This window comes from Canis lupus, chromosome 12 (assembly GCF_048164855.1).
Source record: "Canis lupus baileyi chromosome 12, mCanLup2.hap1, whole genome shotgun sequence".
NCBI classification, from domain to species: domain Eukaryota; kingdom Metazoa; phylum Chordata; class Mammalia; order Carnivora; family Canidae; genus Canis; species Canis lupus.
The window spans coordinates 49,385,958-49,410,567 of NC_132849.1; the positions used below are offsets into that span (position 1 = coordinate 49,385,958).

The 24,610-nt window shown below is 45.0% G+C and overlaps 1 protein-coding gene across 1 annotated transcript in view; it reads right to left on the reverse strand.

The window, feature by feature from the left end:
* Positions 1 to 24,610, reverse strand: part of LOC140600808 (uncharacterized) — a 69,078-nt gene that overhangs the window by 3,088 nt on the left and 41,380 nt on the right. Inside the window, exons 4-8 of the mRNA XM_072768941.1 lie at positions 19,994 to 20,172; positions 9,498 to 9,537; positions 8,631 to 8,682; positions 7,627 to 7,702; positions 470 to 676 (exon numbers count right to left, since the gene is read on the reverse strand). Of these exons, the coding sequence (XP_072625042.1) occupies positions 655 to 676; positions 7,627 to 7,702; positions 8,631 to 8,682; positions 9,498 to 9,537; positions 19,994 to 20,172 (369 nt within the window). The 3' untranslated portion in view covers positions 470 to 654. The remainder of the gene's footprint in view (positions 1 to 469; positions 677 to 7,626; positions 7,703 to 8,630; positions 8,683 to 9,497; positions 9,538 to 19,993; positions 20,173 to 24,610) is intronic.

The window sequence follows — 24,610 nt, forward strand, 5'->3', positions numbered from 1 at the left end:
GGATCACTCTTAAAATGCTGCCTCGAATTAGGTGCTCAGCACCTGCCAGACAGAACCAGATAAGGATAAGGGGATCCTTATCCAGTCTTTTCTGGCCTTTTTTGGGTGAAGAGGGGGAAATTCTGGGTCCCTCTGTGATATTTATACCTTTGTCATGGCCCATTGTGAGCTGGGAATTCACAAGAGGTCACTACTGCCCCATGCGAGAGGCACAATGTGAGATGGGCCCAGCCAGGAAAAGCAGAGGTTGGGAAGGAAGCTGCACTAGCTCTTGATATTCAACCCAAACACTTGGAAAATGACCCATCATCTTTTCCTTAAACTTTTCCATACGCTTAACATTATTAGAATTTCTCCTTAACTACACAAATCATCCTCGGGATCCGGGACACCTGGACGAAAAAATGTTTCGCTCCCCACCCTTTCCCTTGAGTTCTTATAATGAAGGTGCTTAGTTAACAGAAATTACCAGCTTTGCTTTTTACTCTTCTGACAGATGAACAAACATAAAACCATCATCAGTATAGAGCTCTGGCTGACCAGATCCATTTCAATTATCCATCACCAGGCAAAAATTCTCTTGCTGAGATGAGAAGACGCGGATGGAGATTTCTGGGTGGTACTGTTCACTCTAGCAAGCAGCCTATTTCATGCTCATTGCAGGTTATATGAAAGCCTTAAATATAAGTCAAAACTATGGAGTTAGGGGATCTTACTTGCTAAAAAACAAGTAATAACAATAATACTTTTTTGCTCTCAAATTAGGAGAGAGAGAATACATTTGAAAGAGCCCTGGGGTGGGGTGCAGAGGACCCAAGTTCTCACTCCAGCCTACCACTTCATCTCTGTGTAACCTTGGCATGTCCTTGTCACATTCCAGCTCTCAGTTTACTCATCTGTGACATAAAGGGGTAGGCTCAATCAGCAAGTCCTATCAACACACTCTGGGCTTGACTCTAGAGAGCCAAGTTACTTTACGGATTTTAGAAATGCTTTTTTCAATATTTTACATCTTAAAGATATCATAGAAGTTTGGGATTATAAAATAAATACATTTGTCAAGCTGATTTATTATGCATTCACTTATTTGTTATTTATTCACTTATTTGCTATAATTGAACAATAAATATATTTGTCAATATGATTTAATTTTCACTATTCATTAATAAATAGAAATGTATTCCTAAAATCATGCTTTGTCTGCTTGTGTAGTTTAAGGTTCTATATAAAATTTCTTTTGAAAAAATGGTTCTAGTCCTCTACAAATTTTGAAAACCGCTGGACTAATTATCTCTAATTTTCCTTCCAGCAGGAGGATACTTTATTCAAATCTTTCTCTAGGGATAGGAGAATTGTGGGACTTCAGAAAGTTTCTGACTTAATCAGATCATTCATTAAAAAAAATAAAAATAAACACACTTGATTCCCACATCTATAAATTTTCCTGAATAGCTATGCTCCTTCTCCATAGTAGAGGAGTCTTGATGAAGCAGTTTCAAAGCATTCCTAGTGGTGTAAGCCCATACCCCACGTCAGTTACTGTGCAAGACACTGAGGGTACCAGAAACATGGATTCCACCTCATGGGTCTCACAGCCTATTTGCAGAGACTTAACCTCTAAATGGCTGACAGTGGTATGGACAGAATGCTGTCAGGGAATGGGAAGAAGCCTAACTTTGTCTGAGTGTCCACTCTGTGCCAGACTCTGAAGCAGGCACTACTCACATTACTTTATTATTCCATTTACTGCTATGCAAAACATTTTGCAATGTTTCTTCTCTCTTAGAGATGACGGAATCAACATGGTTGATTACCCAGGCAGTGAGTAGCAAGGGCTGGTCTCAGACTGTCACCATCCCTCACCCCCAACCAGCTCCCAGGAGGTGGTGGGCAGCATCTTAAGCCCCCAGTGTAGGGTTCCAGTGGGAGGGTAATCCACACGTACCACCATGGCAGTCATGGAAGGCTGCAAGGAAGAGCTGCATTAGAGCTGCATTTTACAAGATGAAGAGAAATTCTCCAAGAGACAAAAAGAGGAAAATTTTCCCAAGTAGAGAAGAAAGTGTGAGAAAATTACAGAGAGAACAAGAGTATGGTTGTTCAGGTGACAGAGAGCATCTTGTGCACCAGGAATGAGAGATATGGGTGAGGACACAGGGCTGAAGCATTTTGGGTGGTGATCTAGGAGCAGAGCAGAGCTTCCCAGGACTAGAGTCTGAGACTCAGCCTGGAATGCTGAGCTTCATGCCACCCTGCACCACCAACCTCATCTCCCTCCACCCTGGCACAAGGACGCTGGCTGCCAGCAAGTCAGACTACCCTCTGTGTCTGTGTCCCTTGCTCCATCTACTTGGCAAACTCTCTCTAGCCCACTTGTGCCCGGGAAAGTCAGACCTCACCAAAGCCCATCTGCTAGATGCAGCCATTCCTGATCCCCCTTAACCAGATGCAATGACTCTTCCTTCTGAATACCCAGAGTTCTTTTACTGGTTCAAAGCTGTACCTCAGTGGATGAACACATAGTGAATGTTTCTGGGCAAGAAATATTCTCTGGCAAAGAAGCTGAAATGGGGGCTGGGGTATCAGCCTCAGTAATATCTCTGTGTTAACTTCACATTTCAATAACCAACAACTCCCAGCCCCCAGTTCGTGTTCCTTTAGCTCTGGACCCTGGAGTCCTGAGCCCTGAAACTGTGGAGTCAGGCATGGCCCTGGGTGTAGTGCACTCCACAATTCTTCTGTCTGCATTTTCAGGACATTTCCTGGCCCCATGGCAGAGGTCCAAGCACCTCCTAGTGTTTGCTGAACCCAGCTGAACTCTAGTCCCAGCTTTTCCCAGGAAATCCCACTCCTGTGCATTATGTATCTTTTCAAGTAACTCAGGAACCTCTGACTATGACCATATTAGTAATATGCAGGAAATACTTCATTTTAAGATTTAATGTAAAGTTAATTTTTCTCAAATTAAAGTTTACGTTTCTCCCAGCAAACAGAGTTTTCACTGCAACCCCTGTTTCCAGGCCATTACCAATGGTTTCAGTCTGCCATTCAGAGGGAAGGCCCAGCTCAGACCGCACAGCAGGCCCCCCACAGCTGCACGCACACACTGCCGCTTCCCCCCCCACCACAGCCTCTGCTCCTGTATTCATTCCCTCAATTCTCCCCCTCCACCCCAGCCTCCAGGCATCTACCCTCTTGAGAAACCTGTGGACCAAGGGCTGTTTGAGTCCTCTGCATCCAAATAAATTCCATCTTGCTAGTCAACTGTTTTGCATGAGCTCCGTCCCTAAATGGAGGTCTGAGGGCAGAGTGAGTACCTTCTCCTTCCCTCAGATCCCCATGGCCTGGCAGAGAACTGGGCTCTCGGAAGTATTCAACATAGACTCATCCTACGAGCTCTACTTCCTGTGCAGACGTGGAGCTGGAGACCAGAATTCTCTTGGACTGGCCCTCAGGGAAGCATTCAGAACAACCCTCCAAAACAAAGCCTGGCCTTGGAGGCCAGCTCGGCATGCACAGAACATCAAATGGCTGGACATGAAAGGGCTGGGAAGGATGCATGCTGGAGAGGCACTTAGCCCGGAAAACCTGAAACCATCTACTTGACTGAGGGCCGCTAACCACAGCTTCAATGAATGATTAATGATTATGGCCAGAGCTTATTGCAAACAGGCATGTGACAGCAGAGCCACTACCCACCCGCAGGACGTGCCCGTGTGATTGATGAGCCACTGAGGGGTGCAGAGGGGCTACAGAGGGAACAGGCCAGCTCAGGCTGCAGCTGCCAGGGAGCACCCATTCTTGGAGGGAACTGGAGGGACACCGGTGTTTATGCTCAGGTGGTGGACTTTCTCACGCACACTATACAAATCAACCTGCACTAACCATCTACCTGGGGGGTGAGGGGAGATGCAAGAGGCCTGGGCTAAATGCTCATGAAGAGAGAGGTGCCACAAATTGGTGAGAAGTGACCCCTGGCCTTGCAGCATCTCCACCTAGTGTTATCCACCAAGAAATATAACTATAGTTCTAGAACTACTGAGAGAGTGCAAGGTGCTTTGAGAGAAAACTGAGTGCTCTTTGTGGGCAGAGCAGACCGCCTGGACCAAGACACCTCCTCTGGCCTTCCCACCACCACTGCTGGGGACAACTTCCCTGGAGCCCTAGGTCAGTCTTCAACAGGATTTGCACATGAGAAAAGAGGGTAACTGAAGCTCCTACTCTCACTTTCTCTGTCCTTCACCAAAGAGAGAAGGTAGCACTGTGTCCCCGCCCGGCTTTCCCCTCCCAACCTGCACCTTCTAGAATGGCTGAACCAGGGTTTCTATGTCCCCTTCCAAAGCTTCCTCAGTTGGAGGTAGGTCCTGCTCTGACACATGGATTCAGTCCAGACCAGCCAGATTCACGGAGCACAGACTGTAGAAGCTGGCAAAGACATCACTCCCGCCTTCAAGAGTTTGTAGTCTCGTCTCGTTAGCAAGGCAAACTTCCCTCATGGGAACTACAGACAGAACAAAGCACAGTCCCATAATGTGCTTCCAAGAGACAGTGAGGAAAGGGAGAGTGATGTAGAGTGGAGAAGACATTGAGGGTGGCCAAGGAACCTGAGACGGGCCCAAGAGGCCCCATGGGCTGCAGGCCTCTTCCCCAGCAAAGCCACTGTCCACTCCCGGCCACCTAAGGGCCCAAGCCCACCAAGCTCCAGAGGCACCTCTGAGTAGGCCTGACACAGTGGCAGCAGCAGGTAAGCCCACAGCTGGCACAGACCCGGGCTCTGGGATGACCCAGAGAGCTGGTCGGGAGCCGAGGACGACCCTTGTGGGGGCCTGGCCGCTCTGCAGACTCTGGCTCCGTTTCATCTTAATACACTCCTGCATGTACCTGACATTGGATACTCGTCCTAGAGCATGCAAATCTAATAAATTCTTGGCTCCTGCAAGTTTCTTTAAAAAATATAAAAGAGGATCATATATAAAGAAGTTGATTAATATACACCCTGGTAAAACAGCCTGGAACATCTGTGTATTAAGTTCATTTATTAAATTACACCAATCTGTATTTTAATGAGTGAAAGATACAGTACTTATTCTGTCATCCATCAAAATAAACTCAGGAAATACTTAACATTATAATCATTTTTCTTGTTTGAACACGAGTTATGAAATATGAATCCCGCACTAAGAATGCTGGACTTGCCATCATGATCAAATATGTTTTCACAGGTGCAGCAAATATTCCGTTTTCATTTCTTTCTCCAACTGTTGAAAATATAAACCATGCTTTCTAGTTCGTAGCTGGGTAACATTGCCTTCCCTCCACATGGCAGCCATTATTACAGCCTTATTACCCCACCGTCTTTCTTTCCCCAAACACACTTCTCCTAAAGTTGCTTAGTAATGAAAACACAGGCTTCTGTGGGGCCCCCTCAACACAGGCTCTTTGGGTCCAGGCTGGGCACTGTCCCCTTCTCTTCCATCCTGGTGACACCTAGATCCTCTGAGTTAGGGCCTGAGTTTCAAAAGTCATTGGAGACCAACAGTACACTTGGTTGAAACACAAGATACAGTTGGGCTCCAGTTCTACTGTTGAGCTATACCCCTGGCCATAGGGTACCCATTACCACTTTTTCCCACCCAGAGACCCTTCTCTTCAGATGAGCAACAACTTTCACATGGACTAGAGCCTGAGGACCTGTGTTCAGCTCTCCCAGAATCACAAATCCAAGGACCCACGGAGGAATACCATTAACAAAGCAGCCAGGGTCCATGAGCCTCAGAAGGCTCCATTCAGTGGCCAGTGGGAGCTCATGGAGACATAGGAGCCTGGAGAAAGACCCCACTGGGTAAGCTGCTGGGCAGAACCATAAGGGGAAGCTGGGAAAGCCCAATTACAAGCTGGCCAGGCTCCTCTCTGCTTAACTCAGCCAGTGGATCCCCATTGCCAAAAGGTAAGTCGTACTTGGACCACAAGGTCCCTGCTGGTCTCTTTGATCTCATTCCTGGCCACCCTCACCCCAGCTCCCCAACACATACACAACACGTGCTCTTCTCTCCAGCCCTCCCGAACTACCCACTACTGGAGTTTGGATCCTCTGAGCCCCCTGTCACCCCAGTCTTCTGCCCATGCTATTCCCTCTGCCTGCAAATCCCTTCTGCTCCCCCTCTTCTTCGCCTGGTTCATTTAGTTAGCTGTGATCTCAGGCCCCACCTGTTGGGAAAGCCAGGGAGAGAAGCCACCCATTTTTGACCACTAGGAGTCAGGGAAACTTCACCAAGGGAAGGCATTCAAGGCAGAAGGAACCCAGTGAGAAAAGGCCTGAGGGCATGGAGATTCCAGAGCTATTATGGGGATGGAGGAGAGATGTGGGTAAATGGGCAGAGGTGGGGAGGAGGGATGTGGGACAGGGGACAGGTTGAGAGCTGGGACCACTGAGGGAAGATCTTGTGTGCTGGACTAAGGGATTTTATGCTATAGACAATGAGGAGCTTTTCTTTCTTTTTTCTTTTCAAACTCTCACTTTTATTCTTGGCAGATTTAAAAAAAAATCCAAGAACTAGCTGTGGACATTAAAAATATAGAACAATGAATGCAACCGTTTCAGAGCAGTATAATCCCAAAACAATCTCTGTAATCTAATCTAAACATCCTCATGTTTTTCAAATGTTTACACCTACACATTTCACTTTGGGTGAAGAACATTTCGATTTTTATCCATCACATAAAGCCAAAAGGGGCCCAACCAATTACGCTCCCTGGATCACACAATGCTAATAAACAATAAGAAGCGTTTGAAGGGTTTTTGAAAATTCAAGAGATACGTCCAGATTTGGGTTTTAGAAATAAAGTTTACTTGGGATTTAGTGTAAAGAATAGGTGTTTGGGAGAGATCCCTGGGCAGGCAGAGACGAGTAGGACACAGAGTAATAGAGACAGGTGTGTGGAGCTGATGCGAAGACAGTGGCAGGCCACCCTCTCCCCACTCATCCCAGGGACAGCCATCATAGGTGTCTGGTAGGACTTCCTCAGGAATGTCACTGATTACCTGGGTTCCCAGGAGGCACAGCTGCAGGCCCCTGCTCTTCTATGCCCAAGGAACTCCCACTATCCTCAGCCTGACCTTGCAGGCCTCAAATCTGTTTGGCCCCTGACCTGAAGACCTGCTGATTCTCGCAGGTGCTGAGAGAGGCAACAGCCTGGACCCTTCTTCCCCCTTACCTACCCCACACTCCCCACCACAAAAGCCCTGAAGCCTGAAATAGCATCCTCTGGATAAGGATTAGAAACTTCGTAGAAACATTGCAGAAGGTTGTACACAGGCAGTTCATGGAAAGGAAAACACAACAGTTCCTTCTCAGGGTGATTTTCAAAGCAGATATGGCATAGGCACCGACAAACAGAAGAGACTTACTAAATCCCTGGGGCAGGGTCAGAGGTCCCCTGGTGCAGGACACCTCTACCAATACTGGATAATGGAGAGGTCTAGGGGGTCCCAGTGGAGGGGCTGAGTTGTTTGAGCCAGGTTAGGGGGGTGCATTTGGGGGTTCGAGCAGTGGCTATTTTAACATCTGGTTCCAACTGGCTGAATCAGCTTTACTAATGAGCACATAAAGACATTTTTGAGCTCACCAGTAATGGAGGAAATGCAAATCAAAACAGCAATGAGATACCACTTTCTCAAACCACATTGCAGGAAGATGTAGGCCTGTAACACAGGGATAGAATAAATAGGCAGAGCCACTTTAGAGGGAAATCTGACAACACTTAGTGTGCATACTCCACCAACCTCAGCACTCCCATGTCTGGGTGTCTACCCCAGAGAAGCTCATGCACCCATCTCACCCATCCACCTGGAGAAGGGGCCAAGGATGGCCAGCCCAGGGCAGGTTATGGGCAATGAAGCTGCCACCAGGAAAACGGACGTGTGACATGTAGTGAACACCCATGTTGGGATTCCGTGCAACTGAAATGTATTTATAGACAGCAACTCGCAGAGTTTTCAAACACAACCGTTGAGTGAAAAACAGAAGCAGAATCTAAGACAAGGATCTGAGGGTAACTAGTTTGCTTGAGTAGTGATCACAGGAAGAACTGGCAGGTGGATAAGTAAGGCATCTCTCTGGGCAGCTGGGAGGATCTCAGATGAACCACCTAGAGCATGCCCCAGGGGTTGTAAGAAAGCTGGGTTTTATCACTTTCATTGATTGAGGACTGCTCCCAGGGATGATACCCATCTTGCATTTCCAACTAGCCCCATCATTAGAACTGAGAAAGTTCCCCAAAGTCCCAGGAGCGCTCAATAAACTGTGAGTGATGAAAGGATATGGGGGGGAGGGGGCACCAGAAGCCGATGCTCCAGAAAGAAACTGGGATTTTAGCATAGCACCTACTGCAGAGTAAAAGCACACCCTGCATTTTAAATGGCTATATCTAAATGAAATGCCTAATGTCTAAATTAATGTCTAAATGAAATGATGGAAGACAGTTTGGAAGTACACGCATGAAATGCACTGAGCACTGTTCTCACTACCTACCGTTCAGCCCGTTGTCCAAAACCGTATGAGTCCTGCAACCATGACACCCAACACAGGACACATGAGACCGACAGCACGTTATTAGTCACTTGTACTCACCTCTTTGGGGAGGAGGGTGCCACACACCACACAGGGCCATCCGGGGCTGCACCTGGGAGCAGAGAGAGCCTGTGGGGCCTGCAAGTAGCAGGCATTTTAGTAACTGGAGGGTGGATGGAGTGCCCCTGACTCCCACAGAATGTGATTGACATTTGAATCATTTCACAGGCTGGCAGGGAGGTGAAATCATTAGATCAAGGACTGAATGGGGTGCAGCTGGTCCAGCTGGTAAGAGGACTAGCCAGCAGGGGAAACTTTCCCACTATGTGGGAATGTGTCTGGTGAAACCAGGGAACCCACAGCTGGGCCTGTGGGGTTCTGTGAGGCTCAGAGAAGTCCAGGCAGTGCACAGCATTACAGGCCTTGCAATATAAGTGGGTTCCTGCAGAGGGAGAGAATGGGACAGAGATGGAGGAAAAAATAAAACCAAAGGCCTTGATGCTAGTGTGACACGAACTGGGTCATATATACTTCACTGCTGTACACTTGAGGTCCTCGGAAATAAATAATATTAGTTAAAAACAACAACAGCAAGGAGCAAGAAGGAATGAGGTTCAGCTGGGGGAAGGGATGGGCTAGGCTCTCAAATACAACCAGGCTATAGGCCAGAGGCCCACGTTCTCAGCAGAACAGAAAATGCTATTTGTTACAAAATGTCCTGAGAGTGATTGCCCATTGAGATAACAAGAATAGAAGGAAATAAAACTTCAAACAGAATTTAATGGCTAAGCTACGCCAGTTGGCTGGTAAGGCAGGCTGCTCTGTGTGTGAGCAGAGGAGCGTGAGCAGCCAGGCCGGCTGAGGGGCAGCAACAGGGCTCAAACCTGTTTTCTCTGTCACTTTCCCCAGGAAAAATGTTAGTGTTACCTTCTGGAGTCCACAAGGAGCAATGCAGTGCCTTGGACACCTAATAAAATATAATGAGGCAGGTTATAATCACGAAGCTTCTAGACATCAGAGCTTTTTAGAAACACACACACACACACATACACACAAAATTGTCACCAAGCCCAAAATCAGCAGAGAAAGTTGATTCCGTGGGAGTCCAAAGGTGAGCCTCAGAGTTACAGGCTCAGGAAGGTAGAAGGAGAAGGGATACGTTAAGCACAATCTCTGGGGAACGTTCTAGAATATGTGGCATCCCATAAAAGAGCTGTTCTGGATCGAGAGACACTCTCACATTCATTTAGCCAATAAGCACTCATTTAACACTGGCTCTGGATTGAGTCCATACATCTAATGGTGACTATGCCTCTGTGCACACCAATCTTTCAGAGCATGCACACACAGTCCTAGCTGATGATCTGACATGAAGTTCAAACTTACCTGGCAATGCTACCCTTAGCCCTACTCAGGGATTCAAACATGCCCCAAAGACTCAAGACATTCCTAACAGGCACAGCCTCAAAGAGACACTAAACCTTGAGAAGTTCTCAAGGGTAGAAAAAAGCCAGGCCTCACCAATTCCCTGTGCTCCACATCTTGTAGCAGCTGTAGGCCTGGCTTGCAGCCTCAGGGATAAACTGCTAGCCAACTGCTCTTGGGCCACAGGCTCTGAGAGTCGGGGCACATATGTGACAAGTCCTATCTCTACCATTGATGTGACTTTGCCAAGCCACTGCCACTTGCACTTCACTCTGCTCAGCCCACCTTGTACGGCATTATGAGGTTCAGATGAGGAAATAGGAAAACAAATGCTTTGTGAAATGCAAAGTTCACACAATCCTCAATGGTCAGGAGCAGCCACCCAAAGCCAGAAACCCTAAGGACATGGTAGATGGGAAAATGACTAAGGAGCCATAGGCATTCTCTTCTACCTAATGCCGCTCCCACTCTGTCCCTGTCCCTGTTCCAACACTGGGCAGATAACCACTTCTGGCCAAGAGACACGTCCCACTCAATGTAATATGAAGTACAGCCTCGCTTCCTCTGACCTGGGGCACAGGAGAAATGGAGAGGCAGAGATCGAGGAATAGGCTGCTATGTGAGCCAAAGACTCATCTTAGTGGAGATTTCTATATTTAATCTATGACAGAAGGAAATGGTCAGGACCATATGTGCACCTTGTTTGCCCTGACTTGTTCTGCATCTTAATGGGGCAGAAGAGAAGCTTCAAGCACTGAAAATTGAGGAAGAAAGGGGAGAGAAAGTTAAAATCCTAAAAAGCAGTGCAAATAGGTGAATCTCCTGCTAGTTTGTCTCCTTTTCCTTATTATTGAACAAGGTCTATCTCCTGTCCAGCCTTGAGTTATACTGTCAAAAAGTAAAAATATTTTTAACCCCTCAACTTTAGGAGGCATCAAGCTTAAAGAAGAGGAGGTGATGGGGTACACAGAACATTTGTGTGGAGAAAGCCTGGTGGCAGAGTGTATGGGAAACCCTAACAGTGCTCCTTTCAGGGAGATAGGCTTTCTACCTGACTGTATGAAGCTTTCTAAAACACCTAAATTTTGCATAACTCTATGTGACACTTCTTGTCAGAAGAGCAGTAGATTCTTCACATGAATGGAAACATTTTTTTAAATGCTCAAAGTGTTTAAAGAGTGGTCAAAGTGGAAAGAAACTGACAACACAAATAAATGGAAAGATATTCCATGCTCATGGATTGGGAGAACAAATATAGTTAAAATATCCATACAACTCAAAGTAATCTATAAATTTAATACAATCCCTATCAAAAAACAAAAGCATTTTTCACAGAACTAGAAAAAATAATCCAAAAAATTGTGTGGAACCACAAAAGATCCCGAATAGCCAATGCAATCTTGGGGAAAAAAAAGAACAGAATTGTAAGTATCACAACCTTGGATTTCAATTTATACTACAAAGCTATACTAATCAAAATAATATGGTACCGGCACAAAAATATACACATAGATCAGTGAAATAGAATAGAGAACCCAGAAATAAACCTACAGTTATATGGCCAATTAACCTTTGACAAAGGAGGCATGAATATTCAATGGGAAAAGAATCTCTTTAACAAATGGTGTTGGGAAAACTGGACAACTACATGCAAAAGAATGAAACTGGACTGCTTTCTTATACTACACACAAAAATAAACTCAAAATGGATTGAAGACCTAAATGTGAGGCCAGAAGCCATAAAATCATGGATGAGAAAATAGGCAGTTATTTCTCTGATATTGGCCATACTAACATCTTTCTAGATATGTTTCCTGAGGCAAGGGACACAAAAGCAAAAATAAACTATATCAAGATAAAAAGCTCTACACAGTAAAGGAAACAATGAACAAAACTGAAAGGCAATCTACTGAATGGGAAAAGATATTTACAAATGACATATCCCATAAAGGGTTAGTATCCAAAATACCTTTAAAAACTTACACAACTCAACACCCAAAAAACAAATAATTCAATTAAAAATGGGCAGTAGACACGAACAAGTCATTTCTTCAAAGAAGACATCCAGATGGCCAACAGACATATGTAAAGATGCTCAACATCACTAATCAGGGAAATGCAAATCAAAACCACAATGATATATTACCTCACATCTGTCAGAATGGCTAAAACCAAAAACACAAGAAATAACAAGTGTTGGTGAGGATGTGGAGAAGGAACTCCCATGCACTACTCTTAGGAACACAAAATGGTGCAGCCACTATGGAAAACAGTGTAGAAGTTCCTCAAAAACTTAAAAGTAGAACTACCATGTGATCCAATATTTCCACTACTAGGTATTTACCCAAAGAATATGAGAACACAAATTCAAAAAGATATACAAGCCCCCATGTTTATAACAGCATTATCTACAATAGCCAAATTATGGAAGCAGCTCAAATGTCTATTGATAGATGAATGGATAAAGAAGATGTGGTATATTTATACAATGGAATATTATTCAGCCATAAAAAATAATAAAATCTTGCCATTTGCAACAACATGGCTGGAGCTAGAGAGTATAATGTTAAGTGAAATAATCAGTCAGAGAAAGACAAATACCATACAATTTCACTCATAAGTGAAACTTAAATGAGCAGAGCAAAAATAGACAAATCAAAAAACAGACTCTTAAGTATAGAAAACAGATGGGGACCAGAGGGGAGGTTGCGGGTGGGGAATGGGCAAACTAGGTGATTGGGGATTAAGGAGTGCATTTGTTGTGATGAGGGCAGAGTCATGTATAGAAGTGTTGAGTCACTATATTGTACACCTGAAACTAATAAAACACTGTATGTTGGGATCCCTGGGTGGCTCAGTGGTCTGGTGCCTGTCTTCAGCCCAGAGCATGATCCTGGAGTCCTGGGATCGAGTCCCACATCGGGCTCCCTGCATGGAGCCTGATCCTCCTCTGCCTATGTCTCTGCGACTCTCTCTCTCTCTCTCTCTCTCTCTCTCATAAATAAATAAAATCTTTAAAAAAAAACACTGTATGTTGACTACACTGGAATTAAAATTAAAAAAATAAAGTGCGGTCAAAGTCATTTGCTTTGATCACTACAAATGGGCATGAAGGTGTGCACAAGGAAATTCTGAGGGGACCGTAGCCAGGAGCTGCAGGAATTGCCCCCAGGCACAGTCAGGAGCCTTCTAGGCCCCAGAAAGAAAGAGAAAAGCAATCACCAAAGAGGCAGATGACAGGAGGGAGAGGGGCAAAAGGGACTCCTAATGGCAGGTCCTGAATAGTGAACAGCATTCATTAATGTGACATTGTTTTAAACTATAAAGGCCTGTTCATATGGGAAATGCTGCTGTTATCATTACTATAGGGGATGAGAAAGGCACCCTCTAAAGTGCCAGGCATATAAATGGGACAGGATCTCCATTAGGTTTGGTTTGGTTTGATTTGGTTTTGAGAGAGACAGAGAATAGAGGAGACAGGGGAGGGGCAAAGGGAAAGAGAGAATCTTAAGTAGACTCCCTGCAGAACACAGAGCCCAACCCCAAGCTCCATCTCTGGACTCTGAGATCATGACCTGAGCTGAAATCAAGAGTCGATGCTTAACCAACTGCATCAGCCTAGGTTTTTGAAAGAACTAAACTGCTGCCTCAAATCAGGGAAAGGAAATGTCAGAGACTGTCATACTTACAAATATTGAAGAGCTAGAAGAACCATATAGATCATTCTAGTCCAGTCTCCTCATTTCCCAGGGAGGAACTGGAAACTTGGAGAAGTTGGACAAGGGCTATGGTCCCACTTCATGTCCTGCCAGAGCCAGGACCAGGATGTTCATGGCCTGCCTCCAGCCCAGAATACACCTGCTTCTTTCAGAAGTCAGAGGGGTGGAGCTGGAACCCAGGTAGCAAAACACCTTTTCCCTCAGACTCTGAAGAGAGGACTAGACTCTCAGGAGACTCTAACAGAGCAGGAGTGGGAGAACTCCTGGCTTAATGTTAAAACCTGAGCTGGCACCTCGCTCTGGCCACAGGGTGAGGGAGCATGAGAGGACAAGTGAGCAGACACTCTCAGAAGCTTTCCTCATACTAGCATTACACCCACTAGCACCTGGGCCCAGCCTCTCACCCCAGCCCCCACCCCAGTAGCCCCACAGCCCTAGCTGGTTTCCTCCCCAGAACGTGGGTGCTGGACAAAATTACAGAAGCATGAGTAGACGCGTGGGTAGAGTGAGGCAGAAAGGGAAAGTGGTGAAAGGTCTGATTTCTGCAGATCCTACAGCAGGTTTGGATCCCTGCTCACCATTCAGGTGTGCATTTCACCTGTTTTTCTATAACTTCATGTTATATCGTGAGCCCCACTGCACTGGGGTGGCAGGAGCTTAATCTCAAGCATGTCTGTTTTCCCTGGGACTGTCTGTGTTCTGGAAGCTCACATGGTGCTAAGGGACTGGGTGGGAGGTCTCATGGAGTCTCTGAAGACATCTTTCTTCCTGCTCATCATTTCCAGTCCACACTTTTCAGTTCTCAGCAGGACATCCCTCATTCCAGGCAGAAATCCCTTTAGATCTGACGATTCCTTTCGCTTTCCTGTGCTGCCCATGAAAGCACAGGACTCACTTTATGCCATCTTGGGGCCATAGAATCTCCCCAGACGGCCTTGCCAACAGGTAGACCACAGAGCTCTCTACCAACCCTCCTTCTGCCAGGACGGCCCTTCCTAAAGACAGCAAGAGTGGGCATCTTTGCTCTTATTCACGATGTCTATCCCATCTTGTCTTAACACGGAGTCCTCACTTCTCCCTTAAGAGTATCAGCTTCTGGAAACATATTTCAAGACAACCCTTCGTTGTCTCTGATCCTACTTTTCCCTTCCCTTTCCTAGGGACTGAGCACAAAACAGCTTAGTTGTTTAAACTGGCTGAGTGGAGAGGGAAGGGCAAAGTAATTAACTACAGGGAGAAAAGAACAGCACAGAAGTTAATGTCACAAAATGTTGCCATGCTATGCATCCCAATCCTATAGGATGTGGATATGGAAGAAAATCCTTGGTGTTCACTGATACTCAGGAGTATCACTGAAGAAGCTGGAAATAAATAGAGGAGATCAAGCTCTCATGGGAAATGGCATGAAAGAAGAAGTTCCTCCACCCCTGGTCTTTCCTTGGCAGGAGAGAAGCCTGAGAGTCACCCAAGGCAGAGGTCAAGGAAACACCAGGATGGTACTGAGCTTGGCAGCATTTCTGGGCAAAAGGGTGTCCCTCTGAGATGGCGAGTTACGAAAAGGTGCTTCATCCTCTGGGCTGACAGCCCAGGACCAGAGAACAAGGCCTGAGAAGCAGAGAAGGGCTGCATTCCAGCCCCACAAACCCCTCCTTCCCATACCCTCCCCCCCACCCACCGGCCATGTATTTTTATGCCTTGCACCAACTGCATGACTCTGAGTGGGAACTGGCTACTTTTCATTACAAAACCATGTTGTATTTTAGATAAGATTTCAAGGGAACCTGCAGGAGGGCATGGCTCCATACCCAATAATCATGGGTAGTTAAGAAACTCAAAACACCAAACGCCAAGGTCATCAGACATTAGCTGTCTGAGTACTGGGTTCACTTTGGTCTGTTGTTTTTGTGAAAGAGGTCTCCACCTCTCAGGTAATGAGCCAAAGCTTGGGAATGGAACATTCAAAACGTTCTACCCTCAAAAGCTTCCTTGCTACTATAAATGGTTTTCATGTGTTATATATCTGTGCTCCTCAATGTCAACGCCACAGGACACTCTGTAGGGAACACAGAACTTAAGAAATCACCTCCCAAGGTTACAAAACGATAAACAAGAGCAGAGCAAAGACTAAAGTCATTAAGCCACCCCCCACCCCGCACAAGCCCGATTTTCTGGTATCCCCGATCATATCTGATGCAAAAGCTGCTTCTAATCAAAGGTGGTTGCATAGCTGTTATAATACTTTCCACATTGGACATTTTCACTAGTGCATGGTGTATCAGGAGGCCTGTGCATAAACAGACTGTCAGGTTGAGGAGATATGCTCTCTCGAAGTAAAGCCTGCATAAACACATATGGAACGATAAACCTCCAAGGAACCTCCTGCCCTCACTCACAATGACCCAGTGGAAAATTGCTGAGCAAGTTGCCAAGTTCACCTGATTCTAGGCTGCTGTCTGCACCATGGATGTGAATTGTTCCACTAAAGAACTTTCCAGTATCATTGGGACCACAGGATGTGAAAAATTACTGTGACTATTTACCCACTTTCCTAAGTATGGTAGTAACTGGTACCATTCTAAATCCACACAAGAAAAATTAGTTCGTTCTATACTATTGGGGCTGCTATTTGTCAATTAATGAATGAAAAGCCAACAGAGTGTTAGGGAGGGTGGGATATACGGAATTCCAGAGTGTTTATGATCTGACTGAGATCACACATAAGCAAGAAGGAAGAACTTACTCTGGCTCTGCAGAAAGGTCCCGGATGGTGGGGTTACTCATGGGCCACCACAGAGTGTGCAGCATCTAGCATAAGGATGATGATGTGAGGGGAGGGGGCGTCAGCTCAGCTGTCATCTGGCCTCAAGTTACTCCAGGTCAGAAGAGAAGAGAGAGGCAAACACCATGCGCAAAATCATGTACAAAGGGACAGCAATCAAACCCTTTGAAAAGCATGACTAAGAAATTTTGGAAAATGTGAGGGTGGGTCCGATGTCAATGGGGGATTAAGATAATTTTTCACAGAAGACACATGGCTCTGAAGGAAAATGTAATCAGTGCCCAGCGATGGATTGTTTCCATGTGCTTATTTGTCAACAGCCTAATGAAATAATGCAAAAGTGGTGAGGATGTCTCAGCCCCAGATCTTCCAACTTGGGAAGATCACCCAACTTGGGAAGATCACCCAACTTGGGGTGCTAAGCAGCCCACCAGGCTTGAGAGAGGCAGGCCCTACTTCCTTCGCCTACTCCAGAAAAATCTTCAGCTCTCAGAGCCAGGTTGATAGGGTTTCACATCAGTAGATTGATCCTTTAACATCCCCATTGATCCTTTTCTCATTCTGCCTTGGCACTCACAGAACTTGAATGCCTTCTTCCCTTTGCTGGGGCCTCCTTCTTTTATGTAGAAATGGTCCAACTTCTGAGCACCTGGGTGGCTCAGTGGGGGAGTGTCTCTCTTTGGCTCAGGTCGTGATTCCCAGGTTCTAGGATCGAGTCCCACATCGGGCTTTCCATGGGGAATCTACTTCTCCCTCTGCCTGGGTCTCTGCCTCTTTCTGTGTCTCTCATGAATAAATAAACAAAATCTTTAAAAAGAAGAAGAAGAAGAAAGAAGAAAGAAGAAGAAGAAGAAGAAGAAGAAGAAGAAGAAGAAGAAGAAAAAATAATAATAATGGTCCAATTTGCCTGTTGTCACAGAGTTGGGGAAAGGGTTTTTTTTTAAACACCCTTTTATTTATTTAAAATAAATAAAAAATAAAATAAAATAAAAAATAAAACAACTGGTGTGATAATAATTGATAGATCTAATGTTTGCTCCATCCCTGAGCCAACACCTCCACCCTTTGGTATGATGGAGAGGATGTTACATTGAAGTGACTTCATTAGGTTATAAGGATGCTTTTATCAAAGACATTCTCCTAAGTCAATCTCTTGAGGAGGTGGTAGGGGGAGTAGTAAACGTGTTCAGAATAACAGAAAAACAAACAAACAAACAAACAAACCAAGCACAAGTTTGCCTCTCCAGCTCAATGCTTAGGTGTGTTGAGGTCATACACTGGAAAGAGTTTCACACCCAGGGAGAGCCCAGTATTTTATGTCATCCTGATATTTCATATGGAACATTTAATGAACAAACTAACATGTGCTCCTTCTCCGAGGCCCTTGGTTACATAATTCCCATACCTCTCTTAGTGGACCTGCTCCTGATGCTTCATTATTAACCATCTAAGGCTTCACACACACCCAACAATATGTGTCCATTGTTAGGGAGTGATTTCCCAGTGTGGCCCTGAAAACCAGTCACTTCAAATCTGCACTCATTCATTCATCACTCATTCATTTGTTTATCCAAAATTACCTGAGGGCTTTCTGTATGCCATGAATAATGGTAAGCATCAGAAATAGATATACTACCCTCTGGGAGCATACAGTCCAACGGCTGAGACAGAGATGAACACATGATTATGGCACATGCAAAGAAATTATATGGCAGAAGGGCATACAAGAGGGCATGGAAGAGGCATTGTGAAATTCACTCTGTCAGGGACAGGAAGGCCTCATAGAGAAGGGACATGTATGCTGAGTCTTAGAAGACGAGCAGGAGCTATCCAGAGCATCATCATTCCTAGGAGTTTTGATTTTCCTATTCTGCATAGGACCTGGTCATGTAACAGTTTATAATGATAAGGATACTAAAACCCCCCAAATCCTTCCCTAAGATGCTGACAGTTATTACCAGGCTGGCTGATTACAGCCACAGTGCTCTGGTGTTAGCAAGTTGATGCTGGCCCTGCAATCAGCAGGCCCTGAGCCAGCCAATCCCAGGGGAGGACTCTTTTAGGCCTATCTCATTGTACAAAGATCCCCAAGCACACACCCTGTGACAGGGCCTGTGTATTCTCAGTCGCTGATGACTGGGTTAATATCAGGTATTCCTCAATTTAGAAAAGAAGCAAGACGGTCCCTGACAGCCTTTCCTCAGTTCTTATTCCTGCCCATGCTTGTCCTTAGGCCTCTTTCCCCTCTGCTGGGGTGCTGAAAGCCTCCACTTTCACACTACACTTCCCTGAACACAGTGATTCTATCCTCCTGATTTCTAAAACAGCAGGTTACAAAGTAGCTGGAGAACTAAGGCTCTCCATACAGGAATCAGGGAGATGGTTCAAAGATAGAAGGACAATATTATTTTCCTACATATGTAGGCCATATGTTTTACCTATAGTTGATTGGGGATTTCTTCTTTGCTCTTAAGAACTACAAAATTAACTTATCTGTAGTCTATGCCATCCGTCACCAAAACTCCCAATATGTCCGGTTCCTCTACCAACCAGACACACTTCAGTCACCTGCAACTATCGGGATACTGGAGAAGATCCTTTGGGGTGGAATTAATTGCATAATACTCTCTGGAGCCTCTCTCAGCTGTAATATGCCCATTATGCCCTTCATTTGGAGGGACCTGGCCAAAGCACCAAGAGATAATTCACACGTGGTAGAAAAAACAGAGAGCTGCAGATGGGTTCCCAAGGAGCTGCAGAATCCAAGGCAGAGCAAAAGGATCCTACCGTGGATAGTGGTACAGCCAGCAAGTTGGAGGTAATGAGATGGGTGCAAGCCAGCAGTCATTCTGAAACAATGCACTGATGCCAGGTGTGTGACATGTGACCCCAAGGAGGCCAGTGAGACAAGACCTGAATGAGTATCCACTGGAGTCAGTAATCAGGAGGCTGTTCATGAGCTCAGTAAGAGCAGTTTCAGTGCAATGATGTAGATAGCAACAGAGTGGACAATGACAGGGTACTTAATGCCCTTGAATTATAGACTTACAAAACTTGAAGGGGTCAAAATGGTGCCTCGTATGTCATATATATTTTGCCACACACACAAAGAATTAAACACCATAGGTGGGCAGGGTGGGGCTGTGTGTGCAGACGAAACAAGGAAAGAAGGAAAAATGGAGGTGGAAGAGGCATGAATTTCTGCTTTGTTTTAAGATAGGAGTGACTTGAGTATGTTCACAGGCCAAGCAGAATAAGCTGCTAATAATACATGACAGAAGACTTGATGGTCCAAAAGAAGGACAGAGGAGGAAAATGAAGTCAAGGGCAAAGGAGAGTGACTGGTCTTGGAAAGGAAGAGGACTGGCTCTTCCTACAGAGCCAGAGTGGAAGGAGGTCAGAGTAAAGTCAAGCCCCTCAGAGGGCCACAGTGAGGCAGCCCATGTGTGCTGTGGTGGAAAGCAAGAGACCAGTGTGGTAGAGCTGGAGAAGGTGCTCACCTGGAGACATGCAAAAGGTTCCCTAGTTTTCGTACCAAGTTAATCAAGTAACAAAAGGTGATGAGTCTTCTACTCTTGGTCACTTGCTCTTGTCTTGATTCCAGCTGTTCAGGTATCTTCAGGAGGACATCTAGATAGGTGTTCCTGGGCCCAGAGGTCAGGATGTCAGGCCACCACAGCTGAGGAGAAGCCAAGAGAATTCTGACTGGACCCCCCAGTCAGCTTTGGGCAACCAGACACAGGCCTGAGGATGACCCCAGGTTGGCAACACCTCCAACAGAGCTGCTGGGACCAGGAGGACCTGCGGTTACTGGGCTCTATCAGTTGGGCTTCCTGTTTAATCAGCCAGGACAACACACACCAGGCAGTGCCAGACCAGTGTCAGGATCCCCCCCTTTGGTTCCTGCTTTTCTCTTTTATCATCACATGGTTTCTGTGATTGCTGTTAGTACTGTTACCATCATCGTCATTATTATAGTTGAATTCGACCCAATGGGATTTGAAGGCCAATGTGGAACACCGATGCGGCACAAAAGCATTTTTTTTTATCTTGCCTGCCTCATATATTAAGTTTCAGTTTTATGGAATTAAAAACAGCTGAGGTCTGAGGGCCTCCTCAGGCCCACTTGACTACCTTCAGGCGTCCTGCTGTGGTTTGCCACCCACAGCGGCGAGGACCCTTCTGGGATGCAGACGGCAGGGCCTTAGAGAGGCCGGCAGGCGGGTGGTCTGGAGAAGCCTCTAATTAAAGCTCCTCAGACCTGCAGCTATGGGATCCTAACTTCTGCTTCTCAGTGTCTGGACACATCTCAAATCCCAGACCTTTTGCAGGACTCTGAGGGGCAGAAAACCCAAAAAATAAGGGGTGTGCACTGAGGGAGGGCACAGTGGGCTAGTGTTGGGCTGAAGTCTGTGTCTGGCTCACAGTCACCTCAGTTCTTCAGATGGCAGACATCTGTGCTATCCCAAGAGAGGAGCAAAGGGGTAAGAAAGCCAAGTGAGAAAGAGCCACCATCATGGTCTGGGTTCAACTGAAGGAGTAAGCCCCTGGGAAAAGGAGCATAAACACCCCATTCCAGAGCTTCTTTTCAGGGAATCATGGCATCATCCCTGAGGCTCACTGGCAGATCCCATGCACCTTGTGGCTGAAGCTCTGGCACTGAGTAAGTATGGACACTCCTGCTCCCCGTTCTTAGCCACTTGCTCTCAGAGGCCCAGTCAAGTTTTCCTAACTGAAAGTCCTTCTTTGCAAAACTATTCCTTGTGAGAAATGTTCACTGGTTCAATAAAATACATTTATTGGATTTCTCACATGCACCTGCTTAAAACACAAGACCTCAAAAGAGATTTGACTCTGAGTGCCCTTTAGAGATGGTTCTTATACTGGGAATGAGTTTCAGATCTCTGTCTGATAGGCAGAGAGCAAAGGGTGTGTGGTGGTGGAGTGGCGGACAGGTAGCTCAGGACAGGATGGAGCCCTGACTACCACATTCAAAGACTTCCCAAACTTCTTGTGCACAAAAATCCTTCGATGTCATAGCAAGATGCCAAAGAACACTTTGAGACTGCTTTCAGCTTGGGCTTTCTAGAGGCTGTGATAAGTGTCCCTGGAGCAAGGATCCCAGAACATGTCAAAAATCAGTCCCCATTGGGCTATAGATAGATCTTTGCCCGCTGCAGTCAATTTTTGTTCTTCTTTCCTAGAAGGAAAATCCAGGCAGAATCCAGAGGCCCGAGGACACTGTTTTCAGAGAAGTCATGGGCCTCCTGGGTGCTCCAGCTGATATAGTGGGAAGGGGAATGGACAAAGCTGGGGAAGCTGGAGAAAAGTCTAGCCCCGTGCTGGGAGTAGCTGCACGTCATTGCAACATATCCAAAAGGACTAGAAATTGGTCTCTTACAGGAAAAGCAGGTTTGAGAATCAGAGGAACAGCTCACTTATGGAAGGCATGAAGTGTAAGACCAGAAGGAAGGAGTGGCAAACAGAAGCAAAAAATACCAGCAAGATATTAAAACTGCAGAGAAGTTACGTAAAGACGCCAAGAATGAAGAAGTGACTAATGCACAAGAGATATGCTTTCAGAGAATAGCTAGCCTCCAACCTGGGTTTTCTCTGGCTTCTCTGAGAACTAAGCCTATTTTCAAAGGCTGTGACCGAGGAGGGTTGTCCAGGCTTCCTTGAGCGTGTGCACTTGTAGAAGATAAGTGACCCTGAGAAGGGGTGAGGATGGCTTCAGGTCTAATCAGACCCCCACATATCAGACCAGACAACCCTCATCCAGTCAGCTCACAAATGTGTGTGGATTCATGTCATATTTCTGTAATTTACAGCCTTATGACTTCAGGCAAGTTTATTTCATTGTCTGGATCTTCATCTCTTCATCAGTAAAATGGATTTATTATCTACCTCAAATAGTCATTGTGTGATCTACATTAACTAAGATAATGTTATAAACACCTAGTAATATACCTGCATAGAGTAAGCCCTTCCTTTTTTTTTTTTTTAAATTTATTTATTTATTTATTTATGATAGTCACACAGAGAGAGAGAGAGAGAGGCAGAGACACAGGCAGAGGGAGAAGCAGGCTCCATGCACTGGGAGCCCGACGTGGGATTCGATCCCGGGTCTCCAGGATCGCGCCCTGGGCCAAAGGCAGGAGCCAAACCGCTGCGCCACCCAGGGATCCCGAGTAAGCCCTTCCTAAATGTGGTCATTCTACTTATCCATCTGGGTTTCTTCCATTTCATTAAATTTCCTGGAGCAAAATATCCAAGACACCTCAAAAATTAGAGTGAACTTAACAACCAAGCAAAGTCCAGTTAACATGTAGAGATGTTAAGCCATGCTCCCTTACAGTGGTTTAACCAACCTTCAAGTGGCCAGAAAATAGATCCTGCTATTCCCAGCCCCCACCACCATTAACTAATGTTTATTATTGTTTTAGCCCACTATCCCTTTGATATTGGACTCTGAGCTTGCAAATGGCATGCCGAAGCCAGAGTATTAACAAATCCTGGCTTATCTCTCAACTGGATGTGGTGAATGGTTAGGACACACCACATTATCCTTTGTCCTCTAGCATCGCTGTCACTTAAACTCCATAGTCAAAACTATTTCAGTGGTGTAGTATGCTATGTGGGTTTTGGTTGAACATATAAAGAACTTACAGGAGAAGCTCTTCATTCAATAGGCTTACAATGTTGGATGTTTCACAACACAGACGTTAGAATCAGTTCTTTACTGTTCTTTGTATTTTCTACTGGGACAAATGGTTGCTCTTCCAAAATGGAATAGAAATTAGAAGGGAAGTACACATTTTTACTTGTCATTCAATTTTTCATAGCAAATAGAAGTAAAATAAGATGAATATACATGTAATGTACACTATGTATATATAAAATATTCTAATATACAGAATATGTTTATGTACATGAATTCTGATGTATATACATATCCATACAACATATTATATATGCATAAGGTATTGTAGAGATCACATAGTAACTGTAGCAGAGGCAATAATGCTCACCATGAGGTTCATTTGCTCTCCTTCTAGCCTATCTCGTCAATGGAATCTGGTCAGAAATGAGACTTGTCACTTTCAGATTCATTCATTGAAGAGCAAATGTGAATTCTCTATGCTTCTTTCTTCTTCTGCATTGGCAAATGAGGTGTGTTCCACATTGGTGTAGCAACCAGACGGTGGAACATCCATTAGCTGGATCCCAGAGCAAAGCCTCTTCTCCTACCCAATCCTTTGGCTGACTCACAATGAACAGATAGTATGAGGGGTAAACCCTTGTTGTGTTAAGCCACTAGGATGCTGCAATTAATTTGTTACCCCAATATAACTTATCCTATCCTGACTGATACAGTAACTATTCCTTGGAATTCTCTAAAACAAACCTCAAGTAGAGATTTAAACTCAGATTGAAGAGTAGCAGGTTTTAGAAGCAATGATTGCATTCTATAATTGTTTTTTCAAATTGATGTTAAAAATCAAGTAATCACTCAATTTTATTAAAAATATTTAAGTGTTCTCCTCTTAAATCTGGATAATTTTGTTTAAAATTCCAAACCTTTTATCTGGATAAGGTTTAAATGCTTTTCAGTCTTCCAAGTTCCTCTTATTTCTAGACTATCTTTCAAGCAAAGTGACTTTCTCTAACAGCTAGTAAGAACATTTCCAAATCTAGTAAGACAGAGGGCTTGGAGTTGTGTCTCACCTGTACCACAGAAGGTATTCACCAGTTACTTTTGTGACATTAAGATAATTGAACTAATGCTTATGATGTAAAAAATAATAATAAAAGCAAGAACTGCAGCCTTTTGCCAGCTTTACGTCTTATGGGAAACAAAATGAAATGGTGAAGGCAAAGTTTTTTCACAATTCATCTACCCCACCTGGATCAAAGTGATACAAAAGGAGGCAAACACGCTTCAGTGGTTTGAGTTCGAGACTATGAAGTGAGAATAACGTACTACTGGATGATTTCCTCACTTTACAGGGGTTTTCTGAGGATTAAATAGTTAAAACACTTTGAAGATGACAAATGCTTAAGAGCTAAGCATTATTATTATCTGAAACTATTATTACATCAGTTTCTTGTGTAAT